General features: G+C 41.3%; 1 protein-coding gene and 1 pseudogene across 11 annotated transcripts in view; one reads left to right on the forward strand and one right to left on the reverse strand.

Moving 5' to 3' along the window:
• RABGAP1L (RAB GTPase activating protein 1 like) overlaps positions 1 to 20,116 on the reverse strand; it is a 767,496-nt gene that overhangs the window by 156,589 nt on the left and 590,791 nt on the right. Inside the window, exon 1 of one of the 11 annotated variants that reach the window (XM_045452843.1) lies at positions 7,829 to 8,623. The exons of 9 other annotated variants lie outside the window; for them this stretch is intronic. In XM_045452843.1, coding sequence (XP_045308799.1) covers positions 7,829 to 7,996 — 168 coding nt within the window. In that variant the 5' untranslated portion in view covers positions 7,997 to 8,623. Of the gene's footprint in view, positions 1 to 7,828; positions 8,624 to 20,116 lie in introns of those variants that run through there. One more of the 11 variants, XM_045452849.1, reaches the window with a different exon arrangement.
• LOC123585729 lies at positions 8,970 to 12,049 on the forward strand (annotated as a pseudogene).

Consider the following 20,116-nt stretch of genomic DNA (forward strand, 5'->3'; position numbering starts at 1 on the left):
TCCACTTTGGCTCCCCATAGCCCACTTTCCCTATCATAGCCAGACAATACCCTTTAACATCATGTGGTTCTTCTGTATAGAGCCCTCCAGCGGTTCTGTGCTCAGAATAAAATCCAGTATCATTACCACTGCCTGCAAGACCTTTCATGATCTGGAGCCCCTGCTTCCCCTCCAACCTCATCTGGAACCATGTCCCCCTCCTGTTCTCAAGCTCCAGGCACACTGGCCTTGTTTCGTTTTTTTGTACACATCAAGTTCATTGCTGAACGCAACCGCCCTTACTGTTCCCTCTGCCTGGAATCATCTTTCCCCAGATCTTCATAAGGAGAGCAACTTTCTGTGATTTAGATTTTAGCTCAAGTGGAAGATCAGAGTGAGGCCTCTTCTAAGCACTTAAATTCTCCCCCCCATACCCCCAGCCCATCAAGTAATTTTCCACCAACTGATTTTTCTGTTTTATATCTCTTTCTGCCTAAGGAAAGGGGCCTTGTCTGTCTTGTTCTTTGCTGTGTCCACAGTGATAAAACTATTAACTGGAATATAGAAGGTTCTCAATTAAAATTTACTGAATGAATTTCTGCTTTCATCTCCCCTCCCTTTTAAACAGAATCATATGAAATAAAAGAATATATTAATTCATCCACCAGGCATTTTCACAAGGGTACTAGGTTGCTTCAGCTTTACATCCAAACTAGTAGTCAGAAAGTAGAGCTAGGCTAATAGTGGCAGTGGAAAAAACAAGCCTCAGTACCTCTCAGATTTATTTCCTCCCTCACGGACACTCAAACACGATGGCATTAAGTGGTAGAGAGAATGTTTATCATGATAGAGTGTTATCAACTCACCTTAACTTATTTGGAAAAGACAGTTATCGGGAACTTCAGCCTAAAAGAGGCCTTCTCTAAGATATCAATTGCTCAATTATTGGGAAAAGCATCCAGCTACCAGATAAACTGGACACACTATATCCTTAGTCTTCCTTTTTCATCTGTAATACTGGGTCTGATGATCAGCTCTCTGGTGATCATCAGGAAAAATCAAGACAGGCTGCTTCTAGAGTTTGTAGGGAAACAGGATTAGCAGCTTTCCTCAGAACCCCAAAGCTTCTGAGGGCTTTGCTTGATTTTCAGTGTAACTAACCTCTAGTTCCCTGGCAACAGATGCCCCCAATGGTGGTGTGGTTCCTTGTCTGCAGGCAGGAGCATGATTACCTAATTTTCTCATGCTGCCCCAGGCCTAATTTCAAGTCCAGTCTTGGAGTTCATGTGAAAGCAGAAAGATGAGGCCTCAAGATGAACAATCATACAGCCTGTGACATGTGACCTCTGGTCAGACAGGGAGTGGCCATGTAGAAAGAGATGCTGTTGGAAGGAGGCTATACTCTGGGGCGGGGGGGGGGGGGGGGGGGGGGGGGGGGGGGGGGGGGGGGGGGGGGGGGGGGGGGGGGGAGGGGCGTGTAGCCAGAAGATCTCCATCTGGGTGGGGCTGAGTCTCAGGAAACCAGAATTCAGAGGGCCCTATGACTGTCCTTTCCAAGACACTGCTGGGGTCAGGGATGCTGTGGATCCCATTGGTTGGCCACCTCTGTTAAGCCCCATTGGAGAGGAGCTCTCACAATCACGGAGCAGAAAGACTCAAGCAGACACATGTGTGGAAACTGCGTATTATTCAGTCCCTGAATCCCAGCCTCTAGAAGGTAGTTGGCAATTAAAGGTACAAACAAGGCTGCAAAGGATGAAATAAATTCTGACGCCAACTCTGACTAACTCACGGTGCGGCCTCTGTCTCTCCTGTCCTACTTCAAAAAGGGAGCATCTTTAACCTCGAGTATTTGCGAAGGAAATGAGTTAGGTCATATGAGTGCATTTTGTGAACCCAAAACAAATATAAGATATGAGAGTTTGGAAGGCTGCCTCTGTGTTGCTCAGGTATGTTCAGCTACTGATATTTTAGTGGCTAAAAACAGTACCCTCCTCTCACTGACATTTTTAATTCCAGAAAGCAGGCAGTCTGGAAGTTATAAGAACTTATATTCTTGCCATGGACTGAAATAAAGCTAATTTCATTGTGAATTTTTAAAAAATATGGCATAAGACAGCCCCATGGGGTAAAAATCATGCCAGTAAGCAAAAAGGATATTAACAACGTGTGCCATTGCCCCAGGAAACAATCTGCAATCCTACTTTGATTCCGATGGGCTTTTTCCTCTAAATTTCTGTCTTTAAGAGACTTCCATAATCATTGTGTCACCTCCAAATACCTTCTTATGCTATACTCAGGTTGTAAATTTACAAGGGTAACTTTCCATTTTCTGAAGGCTGTATCTGAGAGATTTTTCCCTCTACAGTTGAGGAATAGATACCTCTTGCTCTGCAAAAAATGTGGATGCCTCACTGAGAATTTATCAGAGTTGTTTTCTTTTCTAAACGCTTTTAAAAACTCTTGGATTGTTTACATACGTGTGTGTATATCTACCTGTATAGTAGGGGTTATACGTTTTTTATTGATTACATATTCACTTCCCCTCCCCCCCCCCCCCCAAAATAAAACTTTTTTTAAAAGCCTAACACATCTCACTACCCAGAGATAAACATAATTAGCGTTTGGTTACAGGGGCGCCTAGGTGGCTCAGTCAGTTAAGCATCTGACTCTTGATTTTGGCTCAGGTCAGGTCATGATCTCATGGTTCATGTGTTTGAGCCCTGCCTTAGGCTCCAGCCAGGAGCCTGCTTGGGATTCTCTCTCTTCCTCTCTCTCTGCCCCTCCCCTGCTCACACGTGCTAGCTCTCGCTCTCTCTCTCGCTTGCTCTCTCTCTCTCTCTCTCTCTCACACACGCGCGCACACACACACACACACACACACACACACACACACACACACACATTTAAAAAACCCAGTAGTGGTAATGGTGGTAAAACATTTAAAAAAACATTCTGTTACAGTGCTTATAATCTTTTTTTTTTTTACCATCCCCACACACACACATCACATATGTGTGACACATATATCTAACAAAATTTTAATCATATTGTACATCTGTTGAATATATATGCTTCACAAATGTCAAGTATTGCTGTAACAGTATTAGTCCAAACTATAAGTAGTGGTGCTTTCCATAAAACTAAAACATGACTTCACACATGCAAATTATTAATAAACTGGCTACAGAGATATAAACTTAATTAATGGTTATGTTTACAAGTGTATGAATGCTGTCTACCCTTACAATGAAGAGAAGCTTAACATATGATCTTGTGATAAGACCCAAGCTTTAAAAATGCACCCCGAAAAGGCAGACTAACATTTTAAGAACCAAACCAAATACTCAAAAGTAGGTAGGTAGGGCCAGCTTCTGGATACCATTATTCCTCTGTGCTCACTACACAGAATTCTGTCAGGCTAGAAGAACTGATTTAAAGGAAAGGCTGATCTTCAACTGGGAAATTCTTAGAGTTTTTCTATATTGCCTTCAGAAAGGTAGTGAGGGAAGAGTAGCATAATGAAAATGCAATTACTTTCCTGACATTATTTGTTAAGTAATGTTAGTCAGAAGGTAACGCAGACAAGAGTTAGGGAAATTTTAAGAAGCAAAGACGTGTTTTCTTCACTTGCAAGATCGAGAACTCAGGACACCTGGGTGGCTCAGTTGGTTAAGTGTCTGACTCTTGATGTTGGCTCAGGTTGTGATCTCATGGTTCATAGCGATCCTATGCGATGATGGCGCAGAGCCTACTTAGGATTCTCTCCCTCCCTTTGCCCTTCCCCTGCTCTCTCTCTCTCTCTCTCAAAAATAAATAAATAAACTTAAAAAAACCACAGAGAACCTTACCAGCTTTTAAATAAGAATAAATAACTTTTGAAAACTAGTGGTTCTCTTGATACTCATCTTTTGCTCCCCAAACTTTCTGTCAAATTCTCTTAAGTGATGATACAAAACATGTTTATCAATTATACCTCCAAAGGACTATTATTTCATTCTTCATTTGAATAGAATTATATATAAAGATTACTTGAACAACTGAAAACATTTCAAGTCCTACTTCTATTTCCTTTCAAGTAGGTAAAGAGAAATATCCAGAGGGAAAAAGGAAGTAGGATTTTTTAAGCAGGTTGTTAATTTAGGTATCCTTCCTACTTCCCCCAGTAAAATGAAGTAAGCAAGTTCCCAGGCACATAATAGACACCAGCATAGATTTGTTCCATAAATTCGTAAAAGCTCTACTTTAAGCACACCCAGTATTAACCAGTCATAATTAATAAAATGCAAATTAGAGAGTACATTTCATACTTATTTTGACATAAAAATTGATTTTTACACTTTGAAGGGCATCAGAAGTATGCATGGCAACTTTTATACTGGGGTCTATAAATTTTAAGAGTTGTAATCTCTCTTGAACGAGCAATCCTTGCAGCAGTTAAAAAAAAAAAAAGTAAAAATGGGAGACATACTTGCTTCTGTTTTTCATTTCAGCACCAATGCTCCTTTGGATTCACTATGTACAGTGCCCAGGGTATCAGTACTGAAACCATAGGCAAGACTGATATCAATTTATAATGATGTGATCATAACTTTCCACAACATGTAACAGCAAATGAAATCAAAAGAGAAGAAAGGGAAATTCTGAACATGAGTAGAAGAAAACTTTTCCCTTTTCTTCAAATTTCACACACTTACAGAGTATGGACCCTAGCTCTGTGTCACTGCTGATACCATTTTGAGTGTGTTTTCCCCACTGAAAAATTCAGCGCAAGAGTATCACATGTCAAAGTGATTTTTTTTTTTTTAAGGAGGCAGGGTGGGTGGAAAGGAACAGTTCTAACATTTGGGTGTTAGCTCCTGATGCTTCTATTCCAAACCTCTCACAATTCGTGGATGATAAATCTTTCTTCAAGGGCCTCTGAGAAGCAGCCCTTCTAGGTTTGATTTTTTTAGGGGGTTATTTAAAAAAAAATCTAGGAATGGTTCTCTTTCTCACCTTCATTATTTTCACCACAAATGGCTTTTTCTTCCTTTAGTTATAGTGTCTAACAGGATTTCTATTCAGTGGAGACATATTTTTGGAAGTCTGAGAATCATTTGGAAGCACAGGCCTTAGAAGAGGGAAACATTACTTAGCTGGTATCTAGGATACCTGTATCTTTTGCTTTGGTATTTTAATTTCACCAAAGAAACGTGTGTTTGGTGAGTCTGTGCACAGAATTTATGCCTTGTGGTAATATCTAAAATGAAGCACTTGTACCTGCTTTATTAAAGGTATTATTTATTAAAGGTAAATTATTATTAAGTTGTTCTTTACTAGGTGTATCTTTGAAGGGCAAGAAGCCAAAATTTCAAATGTAACTTAAATAAAAACTTGAAAAAAAATTTTTTCAAATGTGTCTGGTGTTCAGGCAGTTTGGTGGTCCCTCTGTGAATCAGGGGACAATGAATAGGCTCTAAGTCTAAATCCACAGCATTGTCTTGGTAAATCTTCATTAATTTGGTCAGTTCATCACAACAATTAACTTACAGGAAAAAAAAAAACTACTGGGATCTTTAAAGTAAAATAACATATTTGCATGTGTTTAACCTCCACACCTTCATGTCTGAAACATAGCTAAAAACTGAAACTTCAGTGCCTGCCCTCTTGAGTGGTAATGGAAAGGATTGCACGTGGCAGGATTCCTCTTAGGACCACCCTGTGCAGATTAGCCATCGATCCCACATCATTAGCCAGTCCAATAACACAAGGCTGAACAACTGTACTTCCTCCTGGTACACACTAAACTTTAAGCAGTAACTCATTGGAGAACTGATCCCAATTCACAGCCATATTGCTAATTAAAGGGCATGTGATTTTCCCAAACTGGAAAGTACCCCAGTTCTATCATTATGTACAATCTTTTACGTACAATATTGTACGACAAAGTCAGAGATTGCCAAATGACCCTCTGGACAACTCAGTAAATACTTTTCACATGTAATATCAATGGCACCATTACCTATGTTTTGGCATGCGAGAGCCCAAAACAACCTGAGGGATGTACTACTACCTTGGATACCTAATGGGGCAACCAAGCTGACTCCGTATGGTCGCAACACACAGATACACGTGACTTCCGCAACATCTGAAGCTTGTGACCCCATTCTTTGTGGATTTAATTGCCAACAACTTGTTTTAAACTAGAGGCAGTTTAAATTGAACCCTAATGCAGATTTAAGTATGAGAGACAGTCTTAGTTATAAATTTATGTTTTCCTTCAAAGCACTCAAAGTATAAGGTGCCAAAGAAAGGCAGTAGGAGATTACTGGAAAGTTAACAGTGGAGCCCTGGAATCACAAAGTTAGGGAGTCTTTAAGAATCTGAAAATATATTAGACCAAAACTGACGCTTCAAAGGGATGTACTTGTTGAAATACATTTTAGCACTTAATAGCATCAAAGCTCTTGAATAAAATGCTTCTTATTTCACTTAAAAAATTCCTTTCCAATGGAATCATAAATCTTCAGTTTTCTCTTCTATTAAGAAAAACGTGATTCAGGGAAACAAAATTTAAGTAAGCACTGATGACCTCACTTGGGCGTGAAAACATATGTATTGGGCTCTTTCTATTTCTCTCTTGAATGGCAAGGAAACGATTTCTCAAAAATACCAACCCCCCCCAAATTGTATGCTGGTCACTGCTTCTAACTTCATCTTGCAATGACTAACAGACTTTCTTCGGGGTGAAAAATCCCTCACGTACACAGCTACCTAAAATGCTGTTATGATTACACAAGAGAGAAAATATTTGCATGCAAATACATACATGAACACTGAATTGGTAATTGCAACGATAATATAAACAGAGATGAACTAGACTGAAGAGGAGTATGTGAGAGAAAAGTGTGAACATTGTACTTTTGAAAAGAATCACATATGACAGAACCATAATGAAAGAACAGTCTGGAATGGTGTTAAAGTCCATTGTATAAAATAGACAAAGCTTAATGATTCTTGTTCAATTACCAAATAATGGTATAGGATTACTGTAGACCAATTATATTATAGAACAGTTGCTAGGTATAGTTCTCAAACCACTAAAAAGAAACCCTGCACCAGCGATTGTGGGTATTTAATTTTAACCCTTGCTAGGAAGTGAGGAAGGGTGAGTGATTTTTCTCTTGTTCAGGAAATCAAAAAAACAGGCAAGCCAGACTTCCCAGATTCATAGCACAGACCCAATAGCTTTAAGCTGCTTCATAGATACACAGTTCAAACATTCCAGGAGAGAAATTTTCAATTTTCTACCCCAGGATTTTTAGGGGGTAAGATTCTGTATCCAAAAAAAAAAAAAAATAATAATAATAATAAACAAACAGATAGATAGGTAAATAAATAGATAAATAAAATAAAATAAAAATCAAACTGGCAATCAAATGGTGAGGTTAGAATGCAAACCACAGTAGTCTAGATAAGTAGCAATAATGTCTGTTGTGAAATTTAACCCTTTGGAGACGTAAATAACAGAATGCCTAAATCAAGCACTTGGGTATTCTGCTTTATTGCGGAGTCTAGGCAGCCAGAAAACATTTTTTTTTTTTTTTTTCCCCTGCCACAGAGATAATGCCATTAATGTGGCCCTGGGCTCTTAGAAAAGAGCCATATCCCCTCTAGCCAATTAAGGAGTGGCATGGACCAGGCTCAGCTAGAGCCCCACGACAGTGGCCACTCAGCACTTCCTTCTTGGTAGAGTGCGTAAGAGGAGAAGAAAACAGGAGACTGCAAGCCTCTTTTAGGGATACAGGAATTCTCCCAGAGGGTGGCAGATTCCCTATAAATGAAGTTCAATGAAAAACAGTCTCACCGCCAGAAGCCGAGGCACAAACAGACGATGCCCCATCCCCAGAAGTTCCAGCACTCGACATGCATACTCATTCACCAGCTTGCTCCTCTCGTCGTGCATGTCCTGGGACTTTTTGACAGGAGGTGTGAGCTTAGCAGCTGGGGCTGGGCAGGGCACCCCTTCTTCCATGAGCAGTAAGTAGGTATCCAGAATGAGAAAGCTGGATCTCTTATCCACAATTTTGAGAACTGCAGTGGGAGGGGAGGCAGGCTTAGGTCTCCCCAGGAGCACCAGCCAGTCTCTGGTGGGAATTGTCAGCTAATGTCTCCACAGGAAGAACATTTTGGCTAAATTATCCACTGTGCCAGAGCCCCAAAGTAGACTGGAAAACGAAATCAAACACGGATCTAAATAAAAACCGGCAGAAGCAATCGAATGCAAGAAAATGGCCAAGAGCGATGCAGCAGAGTTCATATACATGTGTTAAAATGTACAGGCTGCTCGGAAGGGTCTAGCGTGTGTGTGCGTGTGCGGTGTGTGTGTGCGTGAGTGTGTGCGCGCGCGTGTGTCTGTGTGTCTGAGCAGACAGCAGCAGCAGTGGCCGGGAAGCCAGGGCAGTTGTGAAGCTGCAAGGAGAAAAGGATGAGCTCATTGCAATCCCCGATTCGTGACAAGCAGCGCTGCTGCCGCCACTGCCTCCGCTGCCGCCGCCGCCGCCGCCGCTGCCGCTGCCGCCTCTCGCTGTGAATCAGTAATGAAGGGGTAGGGAGGGGAGGGGAGGGGAGGGGAGAGGAGGAGGTAGGTGAATGAGCATGCAGAGTGCGTCTCGGGGGAGAATGCTGTAATAAGAAGCCAATGGCGAGCCGTTGGACAGATGTGCTTCCCCCTCCCAGTCCACCTTCAATCAGTGTTAGTCTGACAGCTTCTGCTGTTGAATCCTAAAGCCAAAGGCAGATGAACCAGCTTCTCTTAGCATGTGAAGCTCACAGAGAAACCAGACCGCCTGCCAGCCACAAGGCTGACCTTTATTCACTCTTGCTTTCTAATAACGGTAACACATACAAGTCGGATTTTATGCTGCGTATTTAAAGTGGGATTTTCCAGCCCTTGTTAGAGGACTGAAATCCCCACAGAAGAGGGGTCTGGGGCAAAATGCTAGAGTATGCACGAGAGCAAAGACTGGGCTTCCAAGAAACGACACACCCTCAAGTTGCAGTGTTTACGCAATAATACCGACTTTTTGCAAGGCTAGAATGTGAGGTATTTCGGCATTCAGACGAAGCCACAATTAAAAGTAAGATTTTTATAAACATTCAGTATGATACTACATAAAGACCTCCAACATAATAATGAGAGTATACATCTAAGGAATCACTAAAGTTGGGATTCTCAAGCAGTAATAACTTTTTTAAGCCACAGACCTTGATAAACATTCAGGTAATAGCTCAAAATGTTATTTTGCTATTCTCTGGTCAAATTAATCCTTCCCTACTAATAACAACTGAGAACTGTCCATAGTTTTAAATTTTACAATCTTAGTAGGTGTGATTTTAATTCCCTTGATGTGAATAATAGTCACAGTCAAATGAAGGCAAAAAGACAAGATCACCTTTAGGAGCAGTTTCTAAACTTGAGCTAACAATGAACTCATGTATATTGAGAATCCTGGTGCTGTAGTTCTGTAGCTGCTCTCCTGAATCTCAGAGCAGTTTCTCCACTGAGGTTATAGCATGATACAGGGTAACAGGGCTAAGAGAGCCCAGGTGGTTCCTTCTGAGTCTTAGTTTCCTGCTCTGACAAATAACAGTTACAGATCTCTGCAAGTAACAAAATAGAATCATATTTACCACCATATCTTTAGGATCTTGGTTAAAGACATAGATTAATTACCAAATTCAGCTTAAAGGGAAATATTGCCTCCTTTAAAGAATATTGTTGAGTTCCTTTTTTTTAAAACTCAATAAAAACAAAACATTTTTTTTTGTTAAACATCTTGAGTATTAATGAACAAAATATCTTAAATAAGATACTTATATATTGTTGTCAAGCTTTTTATTTCTTCTGAAAATGCTTTCTTTTAAAAATTTTTTTAAATGTTTATTTATATTTGAGAGAGAGAGAGAGAGAGAGACAGAGACAGAATATGAATGGGGGAGGGGCAGAGAGAGAGGGAGAATCTGAAGCAGGCTTCAGGCTCTGAGCTGTCAGCACAGAGCCTGACACAGGACTCGAACCCACAAGCTGTGAGATCATGACCTGAGCCGAAGTTGAACATTTAACCGACTGAGCCACCCAGGCACCCCTGAAAATGCTTTCTTTTTTTATTTAAAAAAAAAAATTTTTTTTAACGTTTATTTATTTTTGAGACAGAGAGAGGCAGAGCATGAACGGGGGAGGGTCAGAGAGAGAGGGAGACACAGAATCGGAAGCAGGCTCCAGGCTCTGGGCCATCATCAGCCCAGAGCCCGACGCGGGGCTCGAACTCACGGACCATGAGATCGTGACCTGAGCTGAAGTCCGACGCTTAACCGACTGAGCCACCCAGGCGCCCCAGCCTGAAAATGCTTTCTTAAAAAACTAAAGATTTTAATGGAAAGTGATCAAAACCATTAGAATATGACATATAAATAAATAAATTTCAGATCCCTAAGGTTTTGGATAAATGGCTGATGGGCTACCCAGGGTGGGGTAGGTTCAGTTGGAAGGGGGAGGCTGTAAGGATGAGGGCAGGGGTTCTGGGCCTTTCACAGCCTACCCCTACACACACACACACACACACACACACACACACACACCCTCTGCAGGGAACAGTTCCATTTTTATCTTGTTTACATACTGGAGTTCTGCATGAGGTTCTGTTTGAAAAGACTGTACCACTGCTATGGAAGTGTGAAAAGCACTGCCATGGAAGCTTCCTGTTTAAGAACAAGGGCACATTTTTACTTGCAAAGGAAGGGACAATTCAGTGACTCCTTTGCTTATAGGACTTTTTGGGGGTTGATTTTTTTTTTTTTAAGATAGGGGAAATGCTTCCATGCAACTGACGTGGGTTCAAAGAACACTGGCAGAAGCATTTATTTTTTCTCATATAAACCAGAAACAAAGAATTTCTTGCCCAAATGGGTTCTGGCAAGAAGTCAAAATTAATCCAAAGATTTCAGAACTATGGTCTGGCTCTGATGCTCACAAAAGAAGTTAAAACTCCATGCGCTAATATTAAATGTAATAACTAAAGTATGATATTTTAATGAGCAAACCAAAGCAAACACTTGGGCACATTTGAGAAACGTTACGTAAGAGGAATTATAAACAAGTCACCCTGTATTTCAGTTTTCCTAATCTCTCCATGATCCTCCCCCTCAAAAATACATCATCCTTGAGGAAGTGAAGGTGCTGGTGCAGCCCTGGGCTCTGAGTGGGCCCTGCCAGGAGAGCAGCAGGGGTCTTATGGGGAGACCGCGTGGGTCCAGAGCATACCTTCCCTGATGAGTCTGAGGAACGGGGGCCACACCAGAGCCCTGCAGAAGGCGTGGGGATTAAAGCACAGAGGAGCCTCGGGAAGAACAGGGAGAAGTGGGAGCAGGCCCAGCTGGCTATTCCTACCAGCCTCCGAACCAAGATGCTGAACAGAGGAGGCAGAGCCGGCATGGTGGGGGACGGAGGCAGAGCTGCTGACACGCAGAACTGGATCCAGGTCCTAGGGCTTCACAGGCCAGACTCTCAGTTAAGAGTCAGGATGAAGATGGAAAGAGAGCAACAGCACAGAGCAACCACAGCTCTGTTTCCATGCGCCCAGAACATGCTAAACTGGTGAGAAGGGCAAAGGCTGATGATATCAAATTCCCAGTGGGAAGATGTGGTACGGAAGGCCCTCCGGGCCCAGAAGGCGTCACCTACCTAGAAATGACCACACTGAGAGCTGTCTCATCTCTCTGCACGCCAGGCCAGGCCAGAACATGCATAGGAATGAACACATCCCAGGTTGTAATGTCCCTCCTCGGCCTCTCATCTTCCTTTCGACATCAAGGTGAACCAGACATCTCGGAGACCCACTTATTCAGTTCTGTATACATGGGGACATCAGCCCAAGCCCAAGCCATCTTCCCATGTATCACTCTATGGAGAATAAAGCACCCTATATAAACAGCGCTCCCTCCATCCCCCCCTGCCAAAACATCACCTTTGCTTTAAAAATTTCCGTAATTTTTCAACCATGGTCCTGTTTTCAGGTTGTCCTTTGAGAATAAGCCATTGATCAATATCAGGTGAAATAACTCTTCTAGAACATAACTTGGTGAAATGGAAGAATGGATTCCAGGCATTTTTGAAGTCCTACAAGAGTGACTCATCTCAGTGAGCATTTTCTCTTCTCCCTCCCCAACTCCCCAAGTAACTTATTTATTGCTGATGAGGCTCAGAACAGCACACTTCTGAGAAATAAATGTTTTAGTTATAAAGTAGTCCAAAGATGAAACGAATGATAGAAAAAAAAAACCCTCTTGTAAATTAACCAGTTAATAATACATGACTTCTCAGATTTTTCAACCATCACAAAGATTTTTTTTTTAATATGTACAGGAAGATCAACAGCAAACTGAAGATAATATGGGAAACCTGGATGAATCATGCAATGAGGCAGTGAGAGAAAAGCAGACAGGACCAGGCAATGGTCCCAAAGCCAAGGTCTAAAGAAGAGAACCCCACTGTCTGGAGTGCTGGGATCAGGTGGATGGTGGTCCTAATTAAAGCCTTGTGCCGGAATGCTCTTCCTGAACTACTCTACTGTGTCATGATTGCTGGACATGTGCAGGACATAAATAGACTCCCACTGTAAAATGAAGACCATATTTGACTTAATTTATTACTTAATGTAATTAAGAACACTGAGTGCAAAGAAACATGCTAAGTAGTTACTTTAGGGGTTACAAAGGTGAAAAAGGAAATACTTTCCAATTTGCAAGAGCTCAAAATCAGAGAGGCTTTCAAACATGGAGATAGAGCACAATGTGGACACCATGAAAGGAGGAACAACAACTGTGTTACGATCTAGTCACATCTTTGTTATTCACGATGGATTCAGACAAAGTGGGCTCCTACTGGTGAGACTGGCCTGGACCTATAATCCAAGAGTAATGATAATTAAACGTATCTCTGAGAGTAAAACAGGACATTGCTTATTCCATTGTCTTTTAGTCACATTTACTCGTCGAATGACATGGGTAAATTACTTCATACTCTTTGAGTCTCTGTAGAATGTCCATGTCCTGTACCTAGCCAAGTTGCTCCAAAAACTAAGTTAATGTGTAGAAAGGAATCTCTCGTGGTGCCTAGCACAGGGTGGGTGCTAGATAACTAGTAATTCTCTTCATCTTTCCAGGAAGTCATGTAGAGGGGTAAAATGTATTGTGTTCACCTGGCTTAGGGTTTAGAAAGACAAAAAGGTCTCTGAATGTATTAACATTAGAAACAGAATTAGAACTGTTGCCTCTTCAGTTCGACACATTAGTAATTAGTAGGAAAGGACCCATGCTCTTCTCAACTTGGAAAGATAAAAAGGCAAAAGTGAACTCTCTAGTTATTTCTTTTTTGTTGGACAGACAAGTTTTTAAAGGATAAAGCCTCAATAATTTGGCAGGTTCCTGAGATCCAACAAATAGGTCAAATAAAGATAACAGAGTAAGTAGTATTGGTATCCTGGTAAACATGTAAAATCCTGCACAATGCACCCTGCCCTTCAAGTCTCGATTCTGCTCATGCTCTCCTACATGCTCCTGGAGGTAGAAAGACACACCAGATGCTGCCCCTAACTTTATGCATTATGCACGCTACTTGAAGAAAAAGCTAAAATGAAATGTAAGGAGACTGAGCACATAAGTTATATCACAGGGAAGGGAGTCTCATTATTTTGTAGCTGGAGAGCAAACACTGAAGAACTGGAGTACAAAATTAACTGACACCATGGTGGGTAGTTCGGGTAACAGTTTTATAGGAATTCAAAGGGGAAAAAAGGATTCCTATATAACATTATAGACTTACCTAGTGTTTAAGAATGGTCTAACCTCTTGTAAGACTTAAGGCATAACCATCTTATAACCATCGATAAAAACAAGGAGTTTTTGTTGTTGTTGTTTCATATTAGAGAGAACTTTCTCCCACCAACAATTTAATAACATGCTGAGTAATCATGGTAGCAGCATTATGACCTTACTACATATCCTTGTCCTCAGATTTTAACATAATGTCCTTATTAATGCAAGAACTTCTATGACTATAGACGTTGAGGGTTGGTCATTTTGCCTCTACTTCCTTACCTTTATTGACAATCATCTCAAAAGCCTGCTACCTATTTTATTACTGGACATTTGTTTAGAAAGGACTACTTGTGGTAAGCCAGAAATGTGAAATTTCTAGTCACTGGGTTGTATATTCTACAATAACACAGAAGAAGTCTACTTTTCTCATGTGACATTAATTAAAATATTTGAAGACTGTCTTAATTTCCTTTTCTCCAAGATAACCATCCCTGCTATAAGCTGGTTTCTGGATCTTTCTAAAGTGTTCACAATCCTACCTCTTGGATGGGATTTTCTTGGACAATGTCCTTTAGTACTTCACTACCCACACTGATAAGGATACTCTAGACATGATAACAGAATCACAAAATAATGTGCTGTTGTTAGACCCCAGAAAGCATCGAAGTCTAACATGTTTATCCTATTAAGGATAAGACTTATGTTCCGTAAGTGACCTGTTTAATCATAAAACTTGCTTGAGGCAGAGCCAGTAAGCCAAGGTCCCAGAGCCCAGTTGCATGGTAGGGAACCTTGCCTTTTTGTTGTCTTTCAATTAATGTAGCCCACTTAACAACAACAACAAAAACACAACTATCTTATGAGGAAAACTGTGCTTCACTATTTTATTTCATCTGGAATTGATATCCTGCCTGCTATCTGGCATGAAAGAATCTAAGAATCTTGGATTTGAGTTGAGAGGGGCATCCAAAAGCCTGTCTTGAGGATAATCACTTCTGAACACACACTTATCATAATAAAGCACATCTGCCTTCTCAATTTTTAACCGAGAAGCACTCTCTTCTTCAATCAAACAGAGAGGCTGCATCCTTGGCAGATCAGCCACAGTGTCTCAAGAGCAGCTTTCTTGAAGCCATGTTAGTGATGTAGGCTTGAAAATGGAATGCTGGCTCTCAGTTCATTCATCCCCTTCCCTGGACAGTTTGTATAAGGCTCCTATTTATTTTCCAGGTAAGCAGAGGCATAAATAAATGTTAGCAAGGGCTGGGTTTATGTTAAATTGATCAGATTAAAATAATGATATATAGAATCTAGACTGTGCCTTGATTTCCTCCACTGGATCAGCATTTTACTTTTTATTTTTATGTGTGTGTTAGTATGTGTGCGTTGTCATGATTGTTAAAAATAACGAGGTGCTATATTCATCTTGGTAAGTTGTGCATTGCCTCTGCCTTCTTCCCATGCTCTATTAAATTTGCTGTCTCTGGCATCTTCATGTTACATACAACGCTAAGTGTAGTTTAATAGCTGTCACTATGGAAAATAATATTTTCAGCGGAGTAGTTATATGGGTCAGCCCATGTATTAGCAAGTGAATTTGTTTCCATGAAATGAGTATGCCAAGATGGGGACATACAGGTTTTTTTGAAGACAAGTCCATGCTCTAAAATAACGATGGTGATAGGTTATACAGCCTGGCCCTGGCCCCTACCTCATGGCTTCCAATGGTTTCAGTACAATTTCAGGGGTAGCAAAATGGTGCGAATGGAGGTGAATTTTCCTCTGCGTTCACTAGAGGTCATCTGCTCCCTCTTCACCTCCCTTGAGAGTTCAGTCCCTGTATATACTCAGTACTGTCACAGGCTGTCACATGATGATAGCAACAAGTGAACAGGTATACAGAGGTCCTTCCTGCATGGTGGGCTCCTTTACCTGTGCCATACTGGTATTTGTCCCAAGCAGGGCCTAACCAAGTAACTTGTACATCACAAACTCTTGTGGATATTTAAATAACCAAAAGTATAAATAATAACAGTTATTATTTATATTTATACAATACCTGTAAAGGCGGTGAACTATGCTAAGCCCGTAGAGCATGCATTGCTGCATTTAATCCTAGCAACCAATTATGACCATTTCACGTAGGAGGCACCTGAGCTTAGAACAGTTCAGCGACTTGCTCAGGATCATGCTGCTAGTAAGTGGTAAGTCAACGCAACCATAGTTTGTGGATAACTACACCCCTGATCTATAAATGTTTAAAATCGAACTTGAGTTATTTGAAACAGTGAAGAAAGTAGAGTTAAACAGGCTTGATCCCAGAGGCTAATCAAATTAGTCCAGTGGAAACACCAGGATTTACAGTCATGTCACTGTGAGTATACTGAGGGACTAATGTGTCTGGGGTTCTAGAAGAAATGACAGAAAAAAAAAAAAACAGTAAAAACTTATGCTCAAAGAGCAGCATCTGTACCCTGGTGATCTTACCCATACCCTCCCTGCTAATTAGTTCTGAACAACACAGCTACAGGATCAGCCCTCTCTCCAGAGCTCCCACCTGTCTCTCTCCTTACTGGATATATGCAGCCTCACATGTGACTTAATCGTAATGTTCAACGTCATTCCTTCTTCCCCAGTGCAGCTCCTTGTCTTACATTTCCTATCCCAGCTGAGGGTGTTTGCTATCTGCCCAATTTATACAGTAGGCACCTGGGTGTCATCCCAGAGTCCTCCTTTACACCCTCCCCCACCTCTAAACCATCATTCAAGTCTAGTTGATTCAACCTCCTCACCATCTCTTACAACTATCCCCTCTTCTCCACTCCCATTTCTTCTGATTTGAGATCAGCCCTTGGTATGACAGGCTGGGATCTCCACCATCAGCAATACTCAAGACACTTGAATTTCCCTGCATGCCCCCGGCAACTCTGTGTCTCCAGGTCTCTGTTCTGGCTTTCTCTTCTTCTAGAACTGTGCTTCCCCTCTAATTCACTTACCTTTTCTTAATCTGACAGAATGCAACTCCGAGATTACCTCCTGCAGGAACCACCCTTCATTCTCGGAGTTGGGGCGCATGGCCCCGTTTGCCCCCCGACGTTTCCACCTATGCTCTCTCACAGCCATCTGCAGGCTTATACTTTAGTGAGTTGCCTTGAAATCAATGGTTAGGTCCCTCTCCTCTGCTAAGGCACTTAGAGACAGGTATCAGGTACCATCCTTCTTGTGCTGAAAACCAGCAGAAGCAGTTACTTGATGCATAATGGCTACCCCATAATCGTTCGTTGGAATGGCTCAGCCTTCAAAATGGATAAAATATGACTACTGTGTAAGAGAACGATAGATAAGCATTTCTCTGATTAGAGATATTGGTGCTTTAATATTTCTGAGCCTTTTAAAATGTTTTTACCTTCTGGAATGTTTTTCCTCCATCATTTTTTTTCCCTTTAAAAATGTTAACAATCCTTCAAAATGTTATTGAAAGATCAAAAACTGAGATGTCAGACAGACCTGAATTTAAAACCAACATTTGATGTCCAGTAACTGTGTGACTTCAGGAAAAGTTCGCCTCCTTGAGTCTCACTTTTCATTGAGGAAATGAGGTTTAAAACAGTAATCTAATGGGGCACCTGGGTGGCTCAGTTGGTTAAGTGTCTGACTTTGGCTAAGGTCATGATCTTGCCACTTGTGAGTTCGAGCCCTGCGTTGGGCTGTGTGCTGACAGCTCAGAGCCTATAGCCTGCTTTAGATTCTGTGTCTCCCCCTCTCCCTGTCCCTCCCCTGCTTTCTCTCTCTCTCTCTCTCTCTCTCAAAATTAAATAAACATTAAAAAACAGCAATCTTATGAAATTGCTAACATTATTAATGACTGTGACATTTCTAGCATGGAAAACTGGGATGATAGTGAAGATAATAACTGATAGGGAAAGCACTGGGGCACTGGAGCCAGGAAAGGGTGGAGGATGAATGGAGTTAGCAAGAAGTAAGTGGCCATCTGTTGGAGATTTCCACAGGCCATGGGAAATATGAATCTGGAGCCAAGAGATGGGTTTGGAAATCACTGGTGAAATATGGGAATGAATGAGGTATAAACCAGGGAAACTAGGAAGCCATAAAGAGACGTTCTTATAGTATGTCATGATATTCTTCTCAATTATGCCAGGTGTGGTTTAATAACTAGTTGTATAATATTATTGGGGAAATAATTGAGCCCACGAGACAGTAAGCTCCTTAAGGAAAGGTTGTGTATTTGCTTCATTCACCAACATGTTCCCCATGCCCAGTGGAGTGACTATGTCTACAGACAGCTCATCAATTACCAAGTTGATGAATGATTGAATCTTCCCGATGGACTTTCTCGTCATTTGCTTGAAATTTGGTGATCTAAATAATTAGTAATGTGAGAATACAAATTCGTAGTAAAAATGTGCAGAGGTGGAGGTAAGAATAAAAACCTCACAAGTGCCTGTTGTGGGCCAGACGTTGTGCCATCCACTTCTACGCACGGTTTTACCCCATTCCTATGATATGTTGCAATGAGACCATGCTAAAAGAAATGATTTGTTCCTGTGTTGCAAAATCAGTCCGCCTGATTTCTATAACACCTTTGATTTCCCACTTTCCATCAGCCTTCCAAATCCAATTTATCTGTAAGTCCTGTCAGCTCTATCTACAAAATTATCTGAATTTGTCCTCTCTTTCCATTTTCGCCGTTATCACCTTAGTCCAAGCTACCATCCTATCCTGCTTGGACTTTCTGAAGTAACGTCTTCCCAGTCTCCATGCTTCTATTCTCGCTTCTTTTCAAGTCACATTCTACACACCAGATCTCCTCAATCCAAACGTCTTAAAACCATAAGTCAGTAAAATTTCTCCATGCTTAGAACTTATACTGGCTTCCCCTTAAACCCAAATGCCAATACTTTGCTACTGTTTGTATGACTCTACTGCTCTGGCCCTTGCATAGCTCTCTAACCACATCTCCTTCCTCTCTACTTCTTGCTCATCTGCTCACTACGCTTCACTCATACTGGCCCCCTTTCTGTTTTGAACATACAAAACGTATACTGCCCCAGGGCCTTTGCACTTGCTGTTGGCGCTGATCTTCATATGACTGGGTCCACTACATCATTCAACTCAAATGTTATTTTGCTCACAGAGGCCCTCTCTTACCATCTTACCTAATGGAGAGCAGGAACACACTGGATTCTCTTGTGTTATTTCTGTCATCACATTCATTGCTACTTGAAACTGGTCACTTCTTTTTTTCCCCTAATGTTTATTTATTTTTGAGAGGGAGAGAGACAGAGCACTCATGGGGGAGGGGAAGAGCGAGAGGGAGACACAGAATCTGAAGCAGGCTCCAGGCTCTGAGCTGTCAGCACAGAACTTGAACTCACAAACTGCAAGGTCATGACGTGAGCTGAAGTTGGACGCTTAACTGACTGAACCATCCAGGCGCCCCTACTTTTTTTTTTTTTTTTGAGAGAGAGAGAGCACAGCAGCAGCAAGGGAGGGGCAGAGGGAGAGGGGGAGATAGAATCTCAAGCAGGCTCCATGCATTGCGTGCAGCCTGACATGGGGCTCAATCTCACGACCCTGAGATCATGACCTGTGCTGAACTCAAGAGTTGGATGCTTAACCAACAGAGCTACCCAGGCATCCCAAAAACTGTTTATTTCTTTTCCATGTATTATCTCATTCTCCCACTAGAAAATGTCAGGGGAAGGCTCACAGGGGAGAGGTGGGAGAGCTTTAAAAAAATCTTTACTGACAAGTTATTAGAAAAAAACATAAATGTAAAATAAGATTCTGGCTTCAGCTTCTTTTTTTCATTCATCCATTCATTTTTACTTAAAATATTATTATTTTACAGAGCCTTTTGAATCTCTCTTTTCTTTAGCAAAGTGACCCCTTGACATTTATAGATTCAATATTTATTGTTCCGGGTCTCCCTGAGAGACCCCACAAGGCTGTAACACAGCAACTTGTGGGTTTGCTGAGGAATGAATTTCGTTACTTCCGTGGAGCAGATGGTAAGGAAGCTTAGCTTATAGTCTTTGTTCCTCTCGGTTATTATACGCTCTTATGACAAGGCAGTTATTTTATCTCAATTTCATAAAAAAAGACACTGAATAAAAATATCATAGTGGTATTAAAAAATTTAAAAGCATTGCAGTATATATCTTTCACGAGTGTCAGTTGTTTTTTTCCCCCTGAACCGATGGCTATACACATTTTTGTATAAATGGCCTACCTGGCTCATGGCAGTCGTGCCATG

The sequence above is a fragment of the Leopardus geoffroyi genome, chromosome C3, assembly GCF_018350155.1.
Source record: "Leopardus geoffroyi isolate Oge1 chromosome C3, O.geoffroyi_Oge1_pat1.0, whole genome shotgun sequence".
In the NCBI taxonomy this organism is placed as follows: Eukaryota; Metazoa; Chordata; class Mammalia; order Carnivora; family Felidae; genus Leopardus; species Leopardus geoffroyi.